Source organism: Chelmon rostratus, chromosome 17, assembly GCF_017976325.1.
Source record: "Chelmon rostratus isolate fCheRos1 chromosome 17, fCheRos1.pri, whole genome shotgun sequence".
In the NCBI taxonomy this organism is placed as follows: Eukaryota; Metazoa; Chordata; class Actinopteri; order Chaetodontiformes; family Chaetodontidae; genus Chelmon; species Chelmon rostratus.
The window spans coordinates 17853007-17878760 of NC_055674.1; the positions used below are offsets into that span (position 1 = coordinate 17853007).

A 25754-nucleotide genomic window follows, 5' to 3' on the forward strand; every position below is an offset into this window, starting at 1 on the left:
GGCAGCCCCGCTTTGTAATCATCCAGGCAGTACATGAGCAAGTCACGATTATCTCTGTGGCAACATAAATCACGAGGGAAGTTGTGTGATTTACATAACTGATGTGGTGATACATCAAACTTTATAGAGTGGAACCCTAATTTGGAACAGACAATCCGATAGAAACACACACACGCACACACACACACACACACCATAGTTCGTTCACCCTGGCCTACATGTAAACACTCTGGCCCTCTGCCATATGAGGTGCACACAAAAGCGAAAACACACAACCCATTTGATTACACTCACCCATTATTTTCTCATGCAAATTAAACCATGAACCAATCGCACATTTCACACACAAATGCACACAGACATTACACAAAAAACAGGTACAAAACACACACTCACTGGCACACACGCCCAGGCTCGCAAACACACTCCTAACTCCCATTTAGAGTAAATCATCCATGGATGCCAATAAGGGGGAAGGCAGAGGTAAAAAGTCTGAGTTACGGTGCTTGAGCGGCACAACGATCCCAGGTTCCGCCTGGCAACCATTTCCCAGAAACTGCTGAGGAGAGGCGGCAGTGTAATATCTCCCATTTACTGTAAATCAACGAGTCAAACACCAACAAATTATCACACTTATCTCCAGTGTAAATACACTACCTGCTCTAAAGTTCACTGTCCTGCAGTGAGTAAAACAGACTAGACTTCCACTGTCGTGCAAAGTTAGTTTTCATGCTGGCAACATCATTAACAGTTAAAGGTTTGATTCCCACTGAGAGCTGGCCTTTCTATAACCGTCTGTCCACCCCCAAGTACTGAAAGCCGAGTTACATGAAGGCAGTCTGACAGCTGTGCCCGACAGATTGCGTGAGCAGGTCGTGTGGTTAATGCACCCCAACTTAGATGTCACTCTGGTTCCACATTTGACCTTAAAAGGTTAGAATGACCTCCAGTGGTGTTGTGGGGGGAGCGCAGAGGAGAAACGCTCGCTCACTTCTTATCAGGAAAGGTCAGTTTGTTTCTCGTCTTGCAGGGAAAATCCAAACAGCTGACTGAAAATAAAATTTGGAAAGTAACATTTCAAAAGCTCTGTGTTCATTCTGTGGTGTCAAGTATGCAACTGTAAGACTAAGATGATGGACTGGATGAGGGTACGTGCCTTTGTCTTTGTTCTCATGAGCATTTACGGGAATTTTAACATTTTGGCTTTCTCCTCATGATGGCCAAAGTTATCATTTTTAGGGAAAAGTATAAGGATAGTGTATAGCAGGCTAACATCACTAGAGTGACCAGCTACAGCACCAACATGACATCGCTGCTTCGAGCTAGCTGTCGGTGCTCGGTCGTTAGTGACCCAATAAACACCTTCCTGAGTGTGAAAGCTCATTCTTGACCTTGGGGTAGCAATTTGACAAAATAAGGTCAACTTAGCCTTTTCCACAGCTTTTAACTCCAACTCACATTTCCCCTTAGCTGATGATAAAAACTGCGAAACAAAGGCCATAAAACTGAACGTTTTTGCTCACAAGACGACCACATTCTTCATCTAACACCGTGAAAGCTTCTTAAGCAATAAAACTGCTCAGGTTGAAGCGCTAAGGAGTTTGCTGTTACAGCCTCACTTGGTCTGCTACGACTCGAGGCTTATGGTTAGCTAATGTTAGCTAACGTTTGGCAAACTCAAGATAAAAACAGCTTTGAACCCGACATTACTCTTGCGCTACTACTGTTCAGCATTTACCTTGATCCACACAAGTAATTGGCACATTTTTCTCAAATGTAAATAGCTAGTTGAGTATATGTCGATTAATGATTTTTTAATACCGCTGCTGACCTCCTTAGCTGGGTAGTCATCCTGTGGAGAACAGCTTGGTGGAATCAAGGAACAGTGTGAGGGTTAGGGATTTGATTCAGACCGGGGCCACCGAGAAAATGTAATTGTTGCTCTTACAAAGGGTTTAGGATTTGAGCTTAAGGCAAGCAAGCGTCTTTCCACACTGAGATTATGTCAGATAAAAACGGGATCAAATTTTAATTCCTAATTCCGATTCAGCACCCACACACTCAGCCAGACTTTTGGCCGAATCCGGACAGACAATTTAAATGTCGGACCTTTAACAAAATTTTAAAGCAACCTGACCTGGGCTGCAAGTGACACGTCGCTATTATGTCACCTCACCTGTCATGAAGGGTAGTAGCGCCTAGCATTTAGCAGATCTGTTGTCAGATGTAGGAGTCAAGGTGAAAAAAGTGGAGGCCATCTTTAAAACTAGTTAAGCAAACAAAAGAGAGGTTAATGGTGGAAACGTGCACTTGAGGATTAGTAGACTGAGAAATACTTGTTCATTGTAGCAAAGAAAAGGGCAAGACCGGTGTGCACAATTCGCCCTGAAACAGTTTGTACTGCCCTTCACAAAGGCAACACCGCCCATGCCCATTTCAGCCCAAAGCGTCCTCAGAGTACGGAGGTAAGAACCACAAAACTGAACCATCTGAAAACATCATATCAAGCCACCAGCAGTATTGTAGAATTAATTTCACAACAAGACTGAGCTGTCAGCATTTTTAACAGTAAAAGAGTCAGCCGTGGCCTGGATTAGATCTCCTAGGTTGGAGAAGCGGCTTGTGATTGGAAGGTCGCCGGTTCGATTCTCCCACTGGACTGGCAGAAAAATTTGGGTGGAGTAGCCCCACCCACACCCCCCCCCCCCCCCCTCCATGAGCCGGCTGGTGTGCCCTTGAGCAAGGCACTTAACCCCCCCAATATGCTCCCTGGGTGCTTGAATGCAGCCCACTGCTCCTGTGTGTTTCACTGCATGTTGAGTCAAATGCAGAGAAGTAATTTCCCAGTTCGGGATTAATAAAGTAAATTTTAAAAAAAGCACAGCAAACTCACCAATGAACCCTTCCATCAGTGTGTCCGCCTGGCCATCACGCCTTTTGTGCCCAGTGTTTAAGGACTTGGTTACACAACAAAAGTTTATGTATGCAGCTTTTACCCATTTATTTGCAAGTGGACACCTCCACCACTCATATTTGAGTAGCTCTGCTATTGAAGATTTCCTACCTGTGGGGAACTCTGCAGGCACTACGACAGTGTCTCCAGCAACCAGCGAGGGCACTATCCATGTGTAGCCATAGCCAGTGATCCCAACAGAGTGGGCCACCTCGAAGATGGTGTTGGCCTCTTCTTTTGTGCAGTAGAGAAGAATGACGGGGCTCTGGAGCTTCTTCAGCTGGTTTTGGATCTTGGAATCTCCGTCATCTACGGACATGTCAAGCAGTAAAACTTCTTCCAGTTCCCAGCCCACAAAGCTGTTCTCGATGGTGCTACGGATCTGGATGGGGCAGAGGAAGAAGAGGCTGATCATAAGGCCGTGGTCTGCTTGATTATGTACAATTCCTAAAGACTTTTGTTAGTTGCCAACCAAATCTTGAAAGCTTTCCAGGTGTATGTCAATCCTGTCATTCATGGAGTTGTACAAGAGACTTTTACTGACTTTATTTGACACTTGTTTAACAGTAGCTTTTGCATTGTTGGGTGAGGATGTTGTTACGGGCATCATTTTAACATTACAGAACTGTTGATGAAAATCCTCCAAATTTGGATTATTAAAAAGGTTGAGATGTTCAATCCTTGGGTTCATACCGACCATCGATTGCTTTGCAAACTCACCTCTAACCAGAATGAATAAAAAATATGTATTTATACAGTACATTTCCCAGTAAAGGGCTGCAATATTTCTATTGTGACACTGATGAGAGATGGAAGCTAATACATCTGTTCTGTATATTCTGCCTTTACGTCCTGATTTTTGTGCATGCCATCTCGGCTGAGGGCGGCTACCTTGGTGACGAAGTCCTGGTAACCCGGGTAGTACGTGGTGACGATGGAAAAGATGTACCAGTCGTATTCCTCCATGATGTTTAGTATGACCGAAGCCTGCTGCTCGATGGAGGGGCCAAATTGAAAGAACATGGAGTTGTCATCCTGAAATGACAGAAGCACACGGAGGAACAAAGAAGCAGAGTGTAAATGGTTATGTAACAATATTGGCCTGAACTTTAATTTAGTTGGTTTTACACACAGAGGAGAACAGATACTACTTAAAGGACAGTGGTGGTTTTGTAACAGTATTGGTGTGAACATTAATTTAGCTGCCTTTATTCTCTCGCTCACAGAGGAGAAAGGCGAGAGGACACCGGTGGGCTTGTAATGATACTAGTCATGATTTTCATTAGTTGCCTTTATGACTCCTTTAATGAGTTTGCACACGGGGGCGGCTGGAGCAAATTCTGGGGACTCAAAGCTGCTGTCCTTAATCTCATCGATCATTTTCATTAATTTGTTATATTACAGCCGTGTCGGAACAATGCAATTTCAACATAACCTACAAGGTGGTAGATATTAGGCCATAAATACACTAGAAAGGGCGCCTAGAATGGGCACACTGTGCATAAAACATTCACTAAGTCCCTTCCCTTGGAGAGGCGAAATCTGAATACGAGAGATACAGAATGTACAGCAAACCAAACAGCAGTACAGTCAGAGCCAGACTCCAGTAAACATCGCTCACAGACTGATCCAAGCCTGCGTCTTGCCACCAGTGTTGAAATGGAATATTGAGCTGGACAGAAGAAGAGGAGGAGGTGAGAAACGCGAGTCTAGACAAGACTGCAGTTCTGCGACATGAGCTTGTTACTGTGCATGGGTGAGTCAGTGTGTGAGCTCCTGTAACACAATGTACAGCAGCGCGTTCATGTGCTTGGATATTCAAACTTCAAATGTGGAAAGTGATATTAATGACAACGAGTTTGATGTGCGTCTCATGTTTGATTGTGGCAGCCAGAACAGACAGACAGACAGACAGACAGAGAGAGAGGCAGGCAGAGAGGCAGGCAGGCAGGCATGGTGTTGAAATCCCCCTGGCTTCTCAGGGTACAGAAATCACAGAATCCGAACGCACTGAAATCTCCGGCTGGTGGGTGACATGCTGCGAGTTGGAGGGTGCTTGGTTTTGGCTCATCTGTTTTCAACATGGCGGCCAGGGTCACAAACTTTCTTACATTACGACTAAACAGCACACTAAAACGTGTTTCTGAAAATCTTAATTTATATTTTATCAGCTCTGCATAGTTTGACAGTTGGATCTGCTTTTCACGAGACTGGTGTCCTTTGCATTAACCGGTCCGGCTTGCAAAAAGGTTCCCAGGTGTGTGTTGAATATGCACAAACCGACATTAGAGGAATGCATGCGCGATTCGGCTGCATTGTGGATTAAAGCGGCATGATGCAAATTCGCGACAATCGGCGTTAAGGGGCTAAGTAGCGGTCAAGTCAACTCAGATATGGCGACCGGTCCATCCACTTGCCGTGTCGTATCCATCATGCGCCGTGCAGCCGCGTCACCTGCTCCCCATAGAAAATGAATTGAATCCATTGACCTGGCGTCCGGCAACGAACCCAGTGTGTCTGTACCATTAGGACTCTCTCTGTGCTTCAACATCAAAGGCTAGCCTGCCCCGTCCCAGGGGATGCACATGGGTTGATCCGTTACCTTGTTTCTGCATTGATGAGATCAGGGCTGTACCATTCAGGTGGCATGTTTAGAACATGCGCATGTGAAACACGTGCTGAACACTCTTTCAAATAACGAATGTAATGTGCTGCGTCTGTGAGTGTCAAAACATTATCATTCTGTGCTGCGTGAAATATAAATTGTGCGCATCCAGTGCTGAGTTCAATGCAGCAGCTGCGTTTCAAAGTCATGAAATAAAGATGTGCACGCTGATGTTGTACTCCTGTTTCGCGGCCAACTTGGATCCATTCGTTCCTCAACTTATCTATCTATCTATCTATCTCTTCTCTGCCTCTTTCCCTCTCATCCTTCATCTACCTCCATCCATCTCTCCTCTCTCTCTGCCATCCCATTTATACCAGTGGAATTACTGCCAGGGCACAGTTATAATTGAATTTCCCGAATCGCGCACTCCCGCTACCCCCCTTTATCCTCTACGCAGCACCTCGCTACCCTGTTTGCCCCCCATTTCCTCTGGCTTCCTCTCTCTATCGCTCTCTTCTTAAGAGCAGTATTAATGTACTGTCCAACGCACTCATTCAGAGTGCCAGAGGTCTGCAGGATTTTCATTAGCCTTTGAGAAAAATACATGCTAAAAGAAGAGCGAGGCAGACGCAGAGGCCAGTAAAGAGGCAGGGTGAGAGATACGGTGGTAAAATAAAATAAAATAAAAAAATCACTGGAGGGAGCAGGTTGAATGATAAGAGACCTTGAATAAAATGAAGTGCTGCAAAACACCGCTTCATTTACAGCGACAATAATTAGGCTCTGGCCACATTATCACCTCTGTTGGCACAAGGTGATCGATTAGTGAGTATTAAAATTCCCAGAGGGGGTAGCAAGGCCAGCGAGTCAGTCAGCCAGACGCAGGAAGCCAGCCAGCAAGGCTTTGAAAACGCTTCTGAGCCGGTCACTGTCTTCTCTGTGGATCCATGGCTGACGTCAGCGCTGGCTACTGTACACAGACAACAATACACTACACCACACAATACGGCAGGATGAATGGCCGGTGGAGGCAGGGGAGGGAGAGATGGAGAGATACGACGGGAGATGGGAAAAGAGCAGATAAAAACCGTAGGGGAGGGAACGGATAAGAGAAAGGAGAAAAACAGAGTGAAACTGAAGGGAGGGAAAGGAATTAAGCAAGCGAGAATAAAGGATAGAGATGTACAAAAAGCAGCGAGGATGTAGCTGAGATTTGAAGCCTCCGGAGGGACAGAGGAAGAGGACAATGTGGTGACAATAGGATGAATGGAGAGGAAGAGGGCAGGCTGGCAGACGGCTGTGATCCTGTGTGTAGCGAGCGAGCGGTGAAGGGGCAGGAAGCCAGGAGTCAGTGAAGGAGCGGGCAGGCGGAGGTGTGTGTGTGTGTGTGTGTGTGTGTGTGTGTGTGTGTGTGTGTGCATGCACGTGGCCGTGCGCGTGTGTCACCCAGCCAGCCAGCCATTTAGGCAGGAGGAGGCTAAGCCTGAGCTGTTCAGCCACAGAGGACTGCTGCTGTCAGGGAGAGGAGGAGAGAGACGGGACACATGTGTGCCGTCGTCTACGGGAAGTGTGTGTGTGTGTGTGGAGATAGAGACATATCAGTACCTGTGTGCCCTTCAGTGTGTGTGCGTGCCAGTTTGTGCAGTTAGTATGTGTGTATCAATGCACATGTGCGTGTTCATGCCTCGAATTTTTGCCAAATACGTGCCTGCATGTCCGTATTTGTTTGGCCTCAGTGGGGCTCTGTTACATACGCGTGTTCTTGTGTGTGTGTGTGTGTGTGTGTGTGTCTAGTCTATGGCTGACAGGCCTTGGTCTGCCAGAATTGCCTGCTCTGCCCCAGAGCCTCCAAATGAGTGCACTCATACACTCCTGAAGCAGTTATTTGACTTGGAGGGGAGAGAGAGAGTCAATAACTCAGGTATTTCAATTACACACACAGGGGCACATCAGTGACTGCAAAAGAAATAGACCCACTTCCAATCTTGCTCTGGAATATGCACACACACACACACCTACAAGCATGCACACAAATTTGAAAGGTTTTACACGCAGACACTGACAGCCTCACACACACGTGTACACACATAAGTGTATGCAGGCACACGAGCTCACACACAAATAGCTGCATTCAAAACCCACTCTCAAATAGAAGGGAAACACACGGCACAACACATAAAATGACAAATCAACACAGCAGTCACAGACTAATACTGGGGTGTTGCTGTAGACCCACACAAGCACTCACACACACACACACACAAACACAACACGGTAAAACACCATGAGGCACACTGCTAAACTGCAAAGTGGACTGTAAAGTGATCAGATAAAACAAATAAAGGGGAATATGGGAACACACTCTCACAGGTCAAATGTACACACACACACACACACACACACACACACACAGATGTATGTACCTCACACACTAATGCTGTGGCATTGCACATAATCATAAGTGTTTATTGGATGCACAGACGCTGCAGTATCATCCAGCATTCATGTCAGAGAGTGACGTGAGAGGAGGGAAAACGCCAAAAATAGAATTTCAAGACTTTGCTCGTTTTTCTGTCGTCATCTATACGATGCGAGTATTGTTATCTCCCTCTCACCTTGTTAACATTACTCTCCTCCTGCTCCACACACATTTGCACTCATAGTCGCTGCATTCTGTCCAAGTTCAAATGCGACCACAGGAAACATCACAGTACAGCAGAACACACCGTGCCACTGTGGGAGCTACAGAAGTCACGTTTCCTGACTGACAGCTGACAGACGAGGTCGTTTACATCAAACTGTACAATAACAGCAGAGAACACATCATTTAGACACATAGTGCTCATGTCAGCTGGTACAGAACAGCAACACATTTTCCAAGGTGGACAAAAAGAGAGGCGAGATTTAAAGTGGGTGTATTGCCCCAGTAGAGAAAGAAATAACAAATATTTTAATTTTTACTGAGTAGTTATGTTTCTTGCTGTTGTAATCGAGCATTCTGATATTCACTGTGGGGCCAGTTTATACTCATGTTATTTGGATTTGAAAGATTTTATTGTTTTTTGTCTGTCTTGGAAAGTATGTTGAGAGTAAGCAGAGGCCAAATTCAACACAATAAAATACATGAATACATAAAAATATATATTTACAAATATATCTGTGTAGAAAAAAAGGACTACAGTGTATTTTTGGAATTAGATTCACACATAATAAATTGGTTAGAAAATTATTAACCTAATGGCCAGTTGCCTATATTTATGTTTTATTGGAGGTGAAAATAGGACTTTCAATTATTTCTACAAATTAGATTTTGAAGCATAAAAATTTCTAATTTTTTAAATTATAGTTTCTATGTCTTCACAATAGTTTTGTGCATGCCTGCATGTAACTGATGACACATGCTGCTGCTGTCGGTGTTCTCTCTCTATTAGGGTTTGTTTGGGTCGAATGCATTTTGGATCGGGTCTAATTATCCCCGGGTCGATTTGGATCCGGTAAACTTTTTGTTCTTTAAATGCTAATTGATGCACAGATTCAGGCTCATCTCAGATTGGGTATGACTTGGTGGACCTATGCAGATCTCTGCTTGGATCTGGGTGGATGACACCTTACATACATGCTATGTGACTACATATCCTGAAATACTGACATAAAATACAAGAACCACCACAGATAATGTGGGAGAACGTGCAATGGGGGCTTACATCTTAATTAGCCCTTTAAATTTACTGGATTGTCATTCCCTTAGTGACAATATTGATTTCAAAGCAGTTTTAATAAACCTTAAGTGCACTGTACACCATATAGGTATTTTGTCTTTGTGAGGAAGTAGTGAGGAGGAGGAGGAGGAGGAAGCAAAGACAGGAAGAGACAGTATGAGTGTGTGAGAGAGAGACAAAGACTGAGATAGAAAGGTAGAGCAAGCCAGAGAGAGATGATGGTGTCTGTTGCTGGGAGGTTTTTGGCAATGCATATTTCTATCCTTCCTATAAAGGCTCCTTTGAACTTGTGCGAGGGGGGGTGCTATTGACTGCTGCTGCACTGCCTGATGGAAAGAGAAGCCAGCCAGATAGAGAGAGAGAGAGAGAGAGGATGGAGGGATGAAAAAAGAGAGCTGGAGTGGGAGGCAGGAAGAAAGGGGGAACAGCTGGCCTTCACTTGAATATAGTGAATTTAAAAGACAGTGGGCTGGAGATATAAACTCACCACAGCCACAGGCGTTCTCTCTCTCACACACACAGTAGAGATGGATGCAGGGCTACACACACACTCACGCAGGCGCACACACACACACGCACACACACACACACACACGCAGCTGCTCAAGCGCGTTCATTTCTGATAAAGCCTGTGTGCACAAGCCGCCATCGCCAACGCGCGCTGAAATTACGTATTGATGACAAGCCCTCCCCTCTGCACCCCCTTCATTCCTCTCTGTCCCTTGTTCGCTCTCTGTCGCTTCACACACACACACACACACACACACACACACACACACACACACACACTTATCATCTCTGCCTCAATTAAACCTCCCCGCACCAGGCGTGTCTCTTTTTCCCTCTACTTTGCTCTTCTCGTGCCTCATCATCACATTTCTTATCATGGAAGCCTACTTATCTTTAATCAAACACATACTAGCTTAATTAGCTGGCACATTTGTCAGACCATCATCTAATTAACAGTGACCTTATTTTAAGTACTTTTTGAACCTTAATTAAGTAAACCACAGGTCTTCATTAAAATATTTGACTAATTTTGCCTCAACGTGATTTTGATTGCACCGCGCCCTTCCAGGAGGAAGGGAAGGTAAAAAGAGGAAGAGAAATGAAAGCAAAAATTCAAACAGGAACTGGAGGGAACAAATGAAACTGGGTGAGAAACTCAATGCTGGAGAGGGTGTTTCGTTTGACATCTCGACATAATCAGACAGCGTCTGAAAGGAAGCTAATACCACTTAACACTCAGACGCAGGCAGAGACACACGAATGCACAGATCGCTTCTCTCTGGCCCATTTCTGCTCTAAGTTTAGCAGACGACCCACCGAGGGGCCTCTGCAGTCTGATGCTTTTCCTGCTGCCGCTGCTCTTGTTTGTCCCCTGGTCCTTGTAGAATGGTAATAGTTCTTTCTCTCTGTGTGCGCCTGTGTCTGGTAGAGTTAGGCTAAGGAGGCTAAATAGGGTGGCTGCAGGGCAGGGTGAGTCTACAATATATGTGCACGTAGTCTGGCTTTCATATGTGTGTGTTTTTTCTCAGGAAATGTATAGCTGGGCGAGGCTAAGTGATTAATAATAATTTGGAAAGTGAGTCTTTAACCCATGCACGACTTTAAAGAATGTTTTAGACTAGAGAGAGACAGAAGTGTCCACATGGTGTTAAAACTTTATTTGATCATTAAGCCTAATGTTGCTCTATCCTTCTGTGGTTTATCAGTGTATAACTACACTATGAAACGTCCGGAAACTATGGTGGTGCCTCTCCCTCTTCATCTCCTTGCAGGCTTCGTGCTTCAGTCCGATGTGGTTGACAGCGGAGCCGCTGTGGCTGCTTCGACATGAGGCGTGTCGGTGTTCAAGTTCGCTGTTTGCTATCGTGTGAAATGTTTAAAATGCATGCGCGCTAGGCACGACGTGTCAGGCATACAAATCTGCTGCCGTGCATATCATTGCTCTTATGTTTTCGACCATGTAGAATTTCCGGCTGGAAACGTCTCAGATCGCTGTTTTCTTCAAAGACGGCCCTCTGTGTTATGGTTAATATGCTGATTATGCTCAGATTAGCAGCCCATGCATATAATAGCTTGAGAGCCACAACTCAGTAAACAGATCCAACTTGATGGTGCTTTGAAGTCGTTCTGGCTGATACCGGCTGTGGATGTGTAATGTGACATGTTGTTTTAAATGTTGCTGCCACAAGGAACTGCCGGACAGCATCACCTCCTTTCCTTTCGTAAAGGATGGCCCAGTGTATCCTGTGCTGAAGGGTATGAAAGGAAGTGCCTTTCTTCAACAGAATTCAAACAGCTCTCATCATGGCTGCCACTTAGATACTTCCTTTCACTCAGTTAGGAACGTTTCTAATCAAAAAAGCAACTGCAACACTTACTAAAATCATGTGTCCACAGCCACACCAGACCAAAGACCAAAGCAGAGATTTAAGAGACTCTTTCTTTTCTCAAAGGAGAATAAAGCCTCACAGTGCTAATGCAGGACATAGACACACGGATTTGAGAAGAATGATCGTAACCACTTGCAAAGCTTCCTGTTAAGATGGACTCCAAGGTTAAAATATCATATTGGTGAACTTTGAGTATTTTGTTGCCTCTCAGACGTCCTGTTTTCAACTAAGCCACTCTCACAGAGAGTTGTAAGTCTTTCCTCAGTCAGGACGGGGGATAAGTGTCTGGGTTGGGAGTGGAAGTGGGGACAGTGAATGTGCTGGGGTTCAGGAGGACCACACAGTGTCCCAAAGCGGCTGTAAAGTGGTTTAGGGAGTCAGGGAGGTGAGCACGCTTCTGTAGTCAGACATCTTCCTTCCTGTCCCTTGCCCCAAGCGGGTTGAGCGGGTGGGAAGAGAGACAGAAGTGGCGGGGAGTGAGGGAGTGGGGGACTGAAGGAGGGAGGGAGGGGGGGGCAGTAAGGTCCAGATGAGGGATGTTATTAATCCATTTATTCCCCTTCCACTCTCTCCGTCTGTCCTCCGCTATCTCCTCCACTCCTGTCATATCTGCTGATTTCAATCTCCTGCTCCGGCTTGCCCTCAACTCTCAGCTCTCCGTCTCCCCCCTGCTATCCCCCCTCTCTCCCTTCACTCCCTCCTTTCCTCCCTCCTCCACTCCATCCTTTGACAACCTCTGTAACTTTTCCCTTCCTTCTCGCCTCAGCCTCTTCTGCTAAGTCTCTCTCTCCTCCTCCCCTCTCTTCCTCCGTCTCCATCTATCATACGTACATCCCAGGGAGCACCTGGGCTGCGCTGTCAGTTGTAGGCCCGGAGCCATCATCACGCTGGGGCTGTTTCTCGCCACTTCACACTATGAAAACTGAATTCCATCTCACACACACACACTCATCCCACAGAAATCCACTACCAGGGTTTCATCACCTCATCCCCAATTTTACAGCTTGACTACGATACACCTGCGTATGCTACAGCAACAAAGCCAGGCATCTGCAGCCTGTATAAACAAGTGAAACACACAACCACCCGTTCTTCAGAGGGGAGAGGAAGAGCGAGGGGGAGGAGGAGGAGAGGTGAGCAGAGAGCAAAGGGAAATAGAGTGAGAGTACAGTTGATATGTGCTTCTGTGTTCTTTTCCTGGCTATGCGATAAAGGCTCGCTCTCAGTCACTGTCAGTGGCTAGACCACCCTCCCTATCTCCCATCTCCCTCCTCCTCCTCCTCGCCTCCCCAGTCCCATCCCTCCCAAAGCAAAGACTACCCTCTCTATCGCCCTCTGCTTTTATCTCCGCCGCTCTCGCCATCCCCTGCATTTTACATTTACATTTCAGGCATTTAGCCGGCGCTCTCATCCACAGTGACTTAACAAGTGGAGCTGCAGAACAAGCCTCGAGTCTTCGTTCTCCGACACCTCGAGGAGCGGGGGCGCGGAGGTCGACGCCGCGGCGGCTCCATGACAGATGTAACAAATGTTCTGTACCGCTGGACTGATGAGAAGGAGAAATTACTAGGAGGCACATGCTGAGGAGAAAGCTGAGAAAGGTTTATGTGTTCCTCCCCTCACAAACGCCTCAGTCTCTCTCTCATCTGTGATTCACGCAGACCACCCCGTCTCCCTCCCTGCTACCCCATCCCTCACTCGCGAGGCTCCCCCACTGAGCGCTCCTTTCAATTCACTGCGATGAAAATTAAAATTCAAATCTGCTTTATTGGCGTGACAGTGGCGGGGGGTTGTCTCCACAACAGAACATGTTAGAAGATGGGCTAAGACAATAAGCCAATCTGTATGCTCCTCTTCTCACACCTCACTCGTTCCAGCCTTTCCTCCCTGACTAACAAACCCTGTTTTTGCTGCGTAAAGCCGTGCACAAGCACTTAAAACCCTCCCCTCCTCCGCACGCCGCCCTCCCTCCTTTTCACAGTCTCTTAAGACACTAACACGTAGAGACACTCCCTCGTTATGTCACCATCAGATCCTTTCTTGGTGTGCGCTTGCGGTTACCTGTATCCATGTGTGTGTGTGTGTGTGCACCTGTGTGTGTTTGTGTGTGTTTGTCCTCATTAAAAGAAAGTGGAGCCAGTGAAGCTTCAAAAAAGACAAGAGAGCAGAGAGCCGGAGTTGCATGTACCAGAGACGTGAGGGGTTGTTTAGCTTTAGGACAGATGGAGTCAAAACTTGCCGCTGGACTTATAAATACTTCAGACTGTTTCACTCCTAATCCTTGGATTCACTCACAGCCTCTGCATCCTTCCACCTCTTTCTCTCGTCTCTCTTTCAAATTCAGAAGTGTTTTATTGGCATGGCCGTAATTTAAGTTACTTATAGTCTACTTATAGTCTGCTTTTTTTCAGCATGTACACTCTGTTGACCTCTACATGTAGTAGTTTGTTATTGTTAGCGGCGGAGTCCGCCATTCCAGCACAGCATTCAGATTCCCTTCAGACACGCGATGGATTCACAGGAAACCATGCAGCATGTAATCCAGCACTCCTTGTCCTGTTGACGGCCTCGCTGTTCACTCTCCTGCAGCCTTATCAGAGCTGCATTCAGTGGCTGCTATTGCAAACTGAACATTTCCTACTGCTGCTGTTTCAGACTGAAGTCATTCAACTGCCAAAACAAGGGGCGGCTTTTATAAAACCTTGGAAAATCATGGTTTCGGCCCAAATTCTGTATTAAAACGACGCAAGTTTGTTTGTCTACGCTGTAATCTGATACACCGTTCGCTCTTCTGCTGACAAAGTAGCTGCTCAAGGAGTGATTGCTGCTGTAGTGCTGCTGTTACCACGGTAACATTATATAGCTGGCTCTACACGCATGACAATGTCAGCTCTTTTTCCCAAGTAAATATTGCTTTTTGCTTTGGTCTAAGAGTGTGTCATATTATTTGGATTTTTGGTAGATTTTGCAAAAACAAAACAAAACCAAAAAAAAACACTGTTCTTTTGTTTGTATATATGCTGCAGTGTAGCTGGATGTACTCTTAGTACTGTCAGCACTGACACAGTTGGTTTTTCTTGGTTTGTCACGAGTCTCGATAGCCTGGTTGGGGTAACTCAAGCCGAGTTTTCATGCAAGTGTCAAGTGAATTTGACAGTTTCCTCAACTGGGTTGGAGTGAGTAAACTTGGTTTCATAAAGCAGAGCGTCTTCATAAGTTGGCAGTAAAGGCAACATTATGCTTGTCTGTAATAAACAAAGTAGAAGAAGAATAAAACAGCTGATCAGTCAGAGTTAAATGTTCACTACGTCAGAACTTATCTGAAAAAGGTTTTCCAAAAAGGCATAAACCTCCTCAAGCGAATGTAAAAACTTTTTTTTTAACTTCTGCCATTTGATGGAAACACGATTTCGGCCTATATTTAGTTCATGTCTTCCCTCTTTCTTGGATGCAGAATACACATAATCTGCCACTTGGTGTTGTCTGATCACTGCTAAATAGCGCTAAAGTTTACTTTGAGTAAACCATTTCTACCATAGCCCAGAACGGATAAACCAAACATTGGCTCTAGCGCTTTTGTGTTAGTTGTTTTTGTGGAGTTTGGCGACCACCGTATGTTTTCCCACACACTCAGAAACAGAGGGGTGAGGCAACGGGTATTCATTTGGTTGGAATCTGCAACCTCACTGCTATATATGACTAAATCCTACGTCCTGGTCCTTTACAATCATTTAAATGTGTGATTACACTTGAACCTCTTGCTGTGGCCGTCAGACTGGATACAGTCACTGTGATAAACGTTTTAGCATATTAAAAACAGTGTGCTTCACTGTGGCTGTGATAACATGCAGGTAGAGCGCGAACATGTACTCATAGAACCAGAGTTACATCCACTAACTACTATTTTCCTCGCTATGATGCCAAAGATATAGAAGGTGACATTATGAGCAATGCACGCCATTTTCTCTGTTGATGGCTGCAAGAACCAACACAAAAGTCTTCATTTGGTCCCACCATCTGAGGGAGTGAAGAGCCAGTGGATTAACAACTGGAAAACTCTATGTGTGCGCTGATCATTTTATCTCATACTGCTTTGAGAAAGCAGAACCTGCTTCAAAACCGAAGCTCAAGGATGGATCGATATCAACTTGGCGTATTGAACATTGAGGAACAGTCGTATTGCATCACTCATACTGCAAAGCAGGCTCAGCTGGCTTTGTTGTTACACTGAAGCTGACACTACATGTAGGCCTAAAGCTCATTTTCATTCCTTTTTGGAGACAAATGATATCAGTTTTAGGTCATATTGCCCACCTGTAGTCAGTCAGTTGACATATTGACACTAGTAACTCATCCTGAGAAATCAGTTCCCTCACTTTTCTCTATAATCACTTCATTTCAAAGATCTCTGGATCTAAAACCAGCTCATGTCAGGCAATTCCATTAACATTATTTCAATTTTAGGGTGACTTCAGATGTCCGGACAGTGGTTGCAGTGGTATCCAGGACATCTAATCTGATGCTTCCACTGTAACACTCAGTTTCATTTTCCCTTCTCCCACGCTCTTCAGGTGTACACGCACACATGTCCACACTTCACCTGGGAGCGACTCTTAACTTACTGTGCTCTATTCTACCTGTAGACGCTGTGGACATGTTTTATACAGAGGCTTTCTGATGTGTGGGCCCACGGGCGTACAAACCTGGATATGCATGCAAAAAGGTTGACTTCTCCTTTCGTCCGCAGATACTGTGAATGCAGAGATGCACAGTACACAGCATGTGTTCAGAGTGCTCTGGGGCATGTACAACCGTACGCATATGTAAGTATGTGTGGTATGTGATCTGCAGAGACTGAGAGATACATGTACCTGTTTACTATTCCATTATTATTAATGGTCTTGTCTGCTTTTTTTAGTTGTTGTTGGTTGTTGACGGTAGTTAAACATGTTTACATGGTGTGTTGAAGTGAAGTCTTAAGCACCCACCTGTGTATATATTCTCATGAAAACTAGAGAAATAATTGAAAAAAAGATGAAATAACTGTACTTTCTTCTTCTCACATTTGCCATTCTTGTCTCTTTGTTCTCTCTCTCTCTCAACACACACACACAGTTAGACACACGTGTGTGTGTGTGGCTCGTCTTCCCTCTTCCTCTGCGTGCTGCCGTGACAGGCATCCTCTGTGGCTGCCAAAGCTTTTTAACCACAACAATATCTAAATGGCACACAATGGCCCATTAGAGTCATCAAGCCGTTAAACCAGCAACCGGCAACCTTCAGCCTGGCAATTAGGAATATTTCATTCACCCTCCCACCAGTGCACGCACACACACACACACACATACAAACACACACACACACACACTCGCCCCATCCATTATTCTCTTCCTGTCTCTCGTCCACGTGCTCCCTCTCTCTTTCATCTCTTCCTCCTCTTCTGTTTCACCCGTCCTCTCACCCTCTCTTGTGCACGTGCACACTCTCACTCCATGCACTCTCGTGCTCCACCCCCCCCGGCCTCTCTTTCTCCCTCTCACTCTCGTCACCCTACAACAGTGGCCCACAATCGGTGTCACGATCGATAAACAGATTTCACACCGCTGGACACGGCATTTACAGAGAACCAGATGAATTGAAAAGAAGGAGCAGGCCAAGATAATAAGGAGAACACAGAGACAAGGTTCAGCACGCTGCCGTCGTGTGCCGTGTCAATAGAAAGTGGATACAGTCGCCACAAAAGCTCCTCTGACTTGTGGAGGTGCTGCAGGACATGAACACGAGGGAAGAGAAACGGGCTTGGAAATAAGAAGAGAGCCTGCTCTGTAGGATACACACTGCTGATCCAACAGTGGCTTTGCAAAGACCCCCGTCGTCTGTCACGCCAATAACGTTCACCTTTGAACCTTTGAACTGAGGGTGAAAAGGAAGGGGAGGGGGGCAGTGGACCACAACAAAGACTGGCTAAAAAACTGCTGAGATTCATACAGCCATTGACATTGACATTGACAGCCAAGTAAGAGGAGAGATCTTAATTCACTTATGTCAATTCATTGACATATCTGTACTTTGCAATTTCCAATTTCCTATGTTATTTGGTACTGTTACAGAGGAAATAGTTGCTCCATTTAAATAAAAAAACATTCAAAATGAATTATTGTGTTACTGGGAACTTAAATTCTTCATACATGTTGAATTGCATACTTGTTAGCAAATTACACATTCTGAATATTCAGCTGTCGCCTGTGAACTTACTTAAAACCTCTCCAGGTTCAGAGGGCTTGAGACGTTCAGGGGTTAACACGCCGACCATGAACAAGACTTTGTAGCATCTCTCTTTACCTATTTTCCAGGTACATGTAACAAAGGCTGAAAGTGTCCAAAAACTACAAAGCTCTTTAGATTATACTACAAAATAATTGCAATGATTTATTGTAATTGTCTTAATTACACACTGTGTCTGTTTCCATATAATTAGTATCAGATAGATCTTCCCAGGAGCTTTTTAATGAATTTATATTTTTGAGTTGCTTTGTAAGCGACTACAGGAGATTATGGGGACTGGAGCTTTTTCGTCTTTTTACATTGTGGTATTAGTTTTGGAGCTGAAAATTTGAGCCTGGTCTGACCGGAGCCGAAACACTTCTGGTCAGACGTATGCATTTTCAAAGTGAGTGAACTCAGCTAAAGCCTATTAACCAAATGATTTTTTTAAAAATGCCATTTTCTCTGTGTTTTTGATCCAAACTCAGCGGCATAAAACATGGAAAAAGTACCCAGCCTGACCTGACTTGAGCATTTCTGATCCACTTTGGTGTAAATATCAAGCTACACAGAGTTCACAGCTGAGAAATATTTGGATTTTACTCAGAAAAACAGTTAGGAATGTGGTGATGTTTGAGCCCAAAGCACCAGGGATGAGAATATTAACCACAGGTCCTGGGCATTGACTCAAACATTTTGATGAGGATGGTTTGATCATCCTGAATGATGATGGTTAAAAATAATCAATCCCAGCACGTCTTTCCAGCCACTGATGCACAGCTGGGTTTCTAACGAATGGAAGCTGCCTATAAACCCTTTACTGGCCGATTAACCCCCTTGGCTGTGATTTCATACACATAAGCACCTCTGATGTATGGTTTTCTACATCCATGAGCACTGGTTATGATTTCACACCTAGTCAGCCTGCTCCCATCCCCCTCCTTGTCTCCTCCCTCTCTCCTCTCTGCCTGACAGTTGGTTTCAACAGCAGCCACAGAATACACACTGTGGAGGTGCGAGCTATTCTTCCTCTCCCTCGCTGTGCCCCTGCGCGCATGCACACACGGATGAATGCGCATGTGTGGCTTCCGTGCTGCAACACGCGCATTTGGAAATGTACATACACATGCGGTGCACGCTGTGTACGTTCAGACACACGCGTGCACGCACACACACACCAGCTGTGGCACTAAAGCCAGCTTTTGGCAGTCGCATCCGCTCTCTCCTCGCCTCCCTGTGCGCTGTGTCACTGAACAGAAGTTGAATCCTGCATCTGGAGACTGAGCTGGTGACTCACACACACACACACAGATGTATGTACCTCACACACTAATGCTGTGGCATTGCACATAATCACAAGTGTTTATTGGATGCACAGACGCTGCAGTATCATCCAGCATTCATGTCAGAGAGTGACGTGAGAGGAGGGAAGACGCCCAAAAATAGAATTTCAAGACTTTGCTCGTTTTTCTGTCGTCATCTATACGATGCGAGTATTGTTATCTCCCTCTCACCTTGTTAACAATACTCTCCTCCTGCTCCCACGCGTCTCTGTTTGCTTCGTCATCTCTGTTCTGTATCTTTCTCCGTCCAAAGACTCTAAATTCTTAATTAAAAACTATTAATTTTGAAAAGATGCTAAAAATATCTGCCGAAACACGGTATCACTGTGGTGCCAGAAGACACACACGCAAACACGCACATACACACACACATTAGCAACTTAACCACTGGGTTTGTTTGTAACAGAGGAAAAAGCTATCAAACATAGAAAGCACATTATTTCCAGTACAGCAAACACTGCGCACTGAGATTAAAACTGTGGAGATTCATTGCACCTTGTTTCTCACCTAAAGCGTGAAACTACCAAAATAAACACATAGAACCGAAATGCAGGTAAGACACATGTGACCTGTTAAGCCAAGCAGCGCCTTCGACAACATGAATTAGATAGAGACAAGCAGGGCAGGCTACCTTCACCAGACAAATCCCTCAGCAGGTAATGGAGGTACAGTGCTGCGCTGTAAGGCGGCATGCTTTGCATTATAGTGAGTTTGCGTGATGAGTTACCTCGCCTCTGAGTGTACTTCAAGGGTATGAACTCGGAAAGCACGCATTATATATTGCACAATCACTGGCTGAGGGCGAGTGGAGTAACAGTATTTCCGGCACAGGTAAGCTGGCTTTCAGTCCAGCAAATGAAGTCCCATTACAGTAATAACACACTCGTGCACATATACACTACAGCACACACTCTGTTAACGACATAATTAGAACAACATGCAAAACACTTGCCCACCGTCCCATCATTGTTCAATGTTTTATTAAACAGAAAAAGTTGCAGTAAGCTAATAGGGTCATTAAACATGTTCATTAATGCCTTAATTAGCAAATTTGTCTATGTCAGAGAAACTTGTCCTCACATACTAAATGCATGCTATTAATATATAACCATGTTACAAATTATCAAAAAATCTGCATTAAAATGCAAGTACATGAAAATCTACACAAACCACCATGATTATTCTTGAGTTGTGAATAAAGACAAAGACAAACTAACTAAAATAATGAGAGTTTACAAACACTGCTACAAAGTTAGGTCATATTACACTCCATGCCAATTAGCAGCATTTGTCAGCTATGAAAGAGGGTCTGGCAACGTGCACTTTGATATGTGAGTTTTCAAAGCAACACGAGACAACTCGCGGAGCTTCAAAGAGGCCCAAACATCTGTGTCCAAACTGCAGGTGCACCGGCCGAAAAACTGCAAATCTATTTACAAAGCTGGAGCCGACCAGCTGGGACATGACGGACATTCACAGTACATGGACAGACACACGCGGGAGGGAAAACTACAATTAGATTGTCTCTTGTTGATGTTGTCTTCAACAGTGGTACTTTTATTTTACACTACTTTATGCCCTACCCTGTGTAAGACATGAATAAAACAGAATGTGATTATTTGCTGACCCTTTGTATGTCACTCACAGGCGCCATTCTGCTTGTAATACTTCTGCACTTTCACGATTTTGCAAGATTTTGAATGCAGGACTTTTCCTTGGAATGGAGCATTTGCACACTGTTGAATAGGCAGTTTCACTTAAACAAAGGATCTGAATACTTCTTCCACCCCTGGCCTCCAGACGGTAGATGCCAGTGTGTCGCCATGATCGAGGGACATGCTAACGTTTCTAAAGGTGAGGTCAGGAAAAACGGGGATTACCGAGAAATCAATGGAATTCTCGTGCCCACCGAAAAACTATAATCCGACATAACCTGAAAAATCCCCGTGCTGATGCGCCGCGTCCTGGCTCCACCTCTGCCTCCTCCTCCTCAGCGATATTAAATTATCACCTGACCGGGATTCTCATTAGACTAAAGAGGCAGGTGCTCCATCACTGGCATTTCGCTTCCACCAGGCCGCCGCCATGTCCTCCTCGGAGTAATGCACTCCGCATGCAGCGTAAAGCGTGACTTAACGTTTGCTTTATTTGTCTGGCCTGCGCAGTCAACAGGGGAGGGGGGTCACTCCTCTTCAATCCGGAGGAGGTAGAGGGAAGGAGGGACGAGAGGGGGGCGGGGCAGGAAAGGGTAACGGGTAAAGGAAAAGTCAGATCCCAGAGGGGCCGATGAGTGAAGGCAGGAGGGACAACACACAAATGCTCCACAGCTTGTTTAAGTTTGCATGACTTTCTCTTTTTTTTTTTGTGCCACTACACATTTTGTTCCTCCAGCTTTGTCGCTTCACATCCGTCTCCCTTCCTCCCATCTGCACTTTTCCTGCACACGTGTCACTCCCACCCCTCAGCTTCTATCAGCCTCTTTCTTCTTTGTGCGTTGTTATGCCCAGCACACACGCACACACACATACACACACACACACCCTCTCTCTTCCTCTTTTCCCACGCTCAACCTTCTTGTGTGTCCTTAACTGTCCTTTCCCTCCGTCTCTGCTGGTGATACAGCCGACACCGTTCCCCTTTTTGTCTGAACTTCATCCAAACCCATCTGTCCACTCTCGCTCCCCTGTGTTATCTTTTCCTCCTGTTCCTGATTGGATTATTATTATTCCCCAAATGGATTTTTGTTCTGACGATTCAGCATTTAGAATGAATATTTAAAGGGGAATTTCTGAAGTTATTATCCTCCAAATGGATTATTATGCACAGCACCCAGCTGGAATTTATAAAGTAGAGTTTAGCGTGTTGATTTTTTCAATTTGGCTCGTCTTGTGAGTCTTCTCAACCCTGAATGCTCTTTCTCCCTCTCTCACGCTTTTCCCTTTGTCTCTTGCCATCTCTCTCTCTGTCCTACTTTTGAACCCAGTTATTCTATCTATCTCTCTGTCCTCCCTCCAGACCCTCACTCTCCCTCTCTGTCTCCCTGCCAACCGGCCCCATCGCCCTCCCGCCCTCCTTCCATTTCCTTCTCTCACTTTTTCCCGCTATCTCTCCCTCGTCCCGCTTCTCCATTTTTCCCCCTCTAAATCACTCTCCCTGCAATGTTAATTCAAATTGCCTGGTTTGGGAGGACAGTACAGTTCCAATAATGCCGAAAGCACTTAGGAGAACATAATCAATCTCTCTCTCGCTAGCTCTCAGTTTCTCCCCTCCATCTCTTTCTCTCTGTTTTCTGACCCTATTTTATATTCCCTCCATATGTGGACTCGAACTCTCTGCCTCCTTTAAGTCTTGCTATCTCAACACTGCTCTAATCGACCCTTTCTCGTTCGAATATTTTATCCCCGCTCTCTAAATGTCTGTCTTCTGTTAACTTGAGCATGACATTACACACTATACGGCCCGGTTCGTCATGGTTTGGGGTCGGACCCTCTGTTCCAGCTGAAGGAAACCTTCAATTCACCACTCGCGGCAATACGGAGCCCTGTTTTTACATGTGGCTGCCAGTTTTGTTTGCATCGTGCACACGCAGGAGGATGCATGAGCACAAAGGCGACACAATCCACATTACTGCTGCCGGTTTCACATTGTTCCACTGATTGACAGTTTATGGCGATAACACGCCAAAAAAGAAGAATACAGAAGAACAGAAGAATGCTCCAACAAAAGGCAAGGAAGCGCCATGGATGTAAACAGTGCAGTGCAAAAATCGGCTTTGCAAATGCACTCAGCATGTTGTTTTTAGACCTCAAGGGTCCACATAATGCATTTTGGTGGGAAACACTGAACATAAAAATAGCTTTTGTTTGATAGTGAATTTCTCCACTGTGAGATCAATAAAGTCTTATCTAATCTACCTAATCTTTACAAGAAAACTTCTCAGGGCACCTTTAATGCTACAGCGTATGACATATTTTAAACAGTTGGGTGCTTCCAACTTCAACCATTTGGGAAGACCATTTCCTGTTTCATCACGACGGAGTCTCCCTGCACAGAGTCACAGCCATGACCTCCTGGTTTGGTGCTGAAGAACTTGTGCTGACCTCAACCCGATTCAACACCTGTTGGATGAACGGGAACATGGACCGCGAGCCAGGCTTTATCGCCCCATGTCATTGGCCGACCTCACTCAGGTTTTTGTGCCTTAATGGAAGCAAATTCCTGCAGCCAGGTTCCAAGATTTTGTGGAAAGCCTTCATAGGACAGAGGCTGTTACAGCAGCTTATTCCACGGCCACAGAAAATGCCAAATTCTGACTGACTATGGTGCAAGTGCGAGCTTGCTAAATTAGTGCACCAGTATTAAACTCTCTCAAAGACAGCAACAGTGAGGCTTATCTAAAAACCTTGGAGCTAGAGGTATTTGTGGCACCAACACCAACAACAACCATTAAAGATGAACAACTTCTGCCTGAGAACCACGCAGATTTCAGTTAAAATGCGCTTTGTATTCGTGTGAACCTGGAAATCCAGATCAGCAAATATTAGGAGGTAATGTTATTGTTTTGTGTGTGTGACAGTTGTTGTTGCGTGTAAAACAAATTCACATATAAAAAATAAGGCTCAGAAATGCATTTCTGATGCACACACACATCTTTCTTCTTTCTTTAAATAAATGTGGTAGAAATCCACAAAAATTGGCAATGCGTTGTGAACTTCACTGCATTTGTGTGTAGGCTCCCCTGACATGGCTTGACGCCTTTTTTTTCAACAGGGATCATCTGTAGCCAATCGGATGGCTCCTTCCGTTTCATCATTTAATGTGATCACATGGTCTTACATCCGTATACACGACACACAATATTGTAGAACAACTTCTCAGCTGTGAAATGCTATTCTCTGTTCTATGAGACTTTATTTACACATAAAAATATTTATGTAGAAAGAGTCACTTCTATATAAATCCCAAAATACATTAGCGAACCCTTCTGCGTGCATTCATTAATACTGAGACTGTTAGCAGAAAGCAGAGCTGTATTCTTAAAGGTTGAGTTGGTTCAAGATTTGAAAGCAGTCAGTAAAATGTGTCTTTCTCTCTCGATTTCAAAGCTTGTCACGATCTTAAAGCTCTGACTTCGGCCCTGTGAGGTGCTTCTTGTTCAGCTTGCAGGACACACTGTAATAAATGATTCTGTGGTCATGTAGGTTTTAACTGATGAATTTGGTAAAGTATATTCAATATTAATGTGTCCTTGATTTTGTCGTGATTATTTAAGTAAAATTCAAATAAAAATGTCTTGAATAAAACCAGCGTATTTTGGATTAATTAAATATAAGCTTTCTGTTTATGCAATTCTAAACGGAGAGAAAATTGAATAAATCCAACTTAATTGAACCTGTCAATTTTTAATTGAAAAGCACTTCCTGTTAACCGCGCTTTTTGAATTTGGCAGGCAAAACATGCAGATGGGCAGTTACCCTCCTCCACTTCGTGTGGTGTGTGTGTGTGTGTGTGTGTGGTGGGGGTGGGGTAGGGGGCGTGTCAGGACATGCTGCTGTGATCTGTTTGTTTGTTCTACCTTTGCATAAAACTCAGTAAACATTTAGTCAATCACTTATTATATGATAGTAATTATGTGTTCAAGTGTACAACAATTAGGTTTTGCAATTCATTTAAAATATGAAATATTGAAATAAAGTTAAATTAACAAGGTTTGTTTTTGGAGTAACTCTCACATCTAGAATGTAGGCTATAATTGTTTAAAATTTAATTTCTTGCTAGACTGGATGTCATCAGTGTACATATATGTTGACAATAAAGGGATGCAAATATTGATATACCAACCAGCCCTACAATACACCATATGCATGTGATTGATACATGGATGGTTTTTATTTTATCTGCAATTAAACAGAAAGGCACATTTTGTAATTAACATGACTGTGTTTCTCTTATGTGCCCCCAGATGAGATGGCAGTGTAAAACCTGTGGATACAGAGCAACGACAAGAGGTGATCTTCTGACCCATTACAGGCTACAGCACAGGACATTTGAAACTGGAAATTCGGTACCTTGTCTTGTCCATGATAGGACAGTGTAGCCATGCCCTAATGTTTCTTAGTTCTTCTCGACAGGTACTCTGGCAACTGTACACATTTTTGTTTTCACAAAATAGTGTTCAAGGTCATAATTTGTAAAAGTTTGCAATGAAATGCTATAACTTTTATAATAAAAAATGTTAATTTTGGCAAGCATTTTATGTGTGATTTGTTAATTTCTGAGTTTTATTTCCTCTGTTCTTCCTGGTACCCAGTGTAATCTCACCTTAAAATGTAGATCATGAGATAAACACAATATATCTAAGTAAGAATAATATTTCGATTTAATTAAATCCACTGAGTAAATTCAAATAAATTAACTGATTAAGATATTTCATTATTACTCAATTACATGGTACTTGTATGTAGAATT

At 44.4% G+C, this 25754-nt stretch overlaps 1 protein-coding gene across 1 annotated transcript in view; it reads right to left on the reverse strand.

The window, feature by feature from the left end:
- LOC121621004 (glutamate receptor ionotropic, NMDA 2B) overlaps window positions 1-3976 on the reverse strand; it is a 44579-nt gene extending 40603 nt beyond the window's left edge. The window contains exons 1-2 of the mRNA XM_041957293.1: window positions 3845-3976; window positions 3065-3335 (exon numbers count right to left, since the gene is read on the reverse strand). Of these exons, the coding sequence (XP_041813227.1) occupies window positions 3065-3335; window positions 3845-3976 (403 nt within the window). The remainder of the gene's footprint in view (window positions 1-3064; window positions 3336-3844) is intronic.
- Between the last annotated feature and the right edge of the window lie 21778 nt (window positions 3977-25754).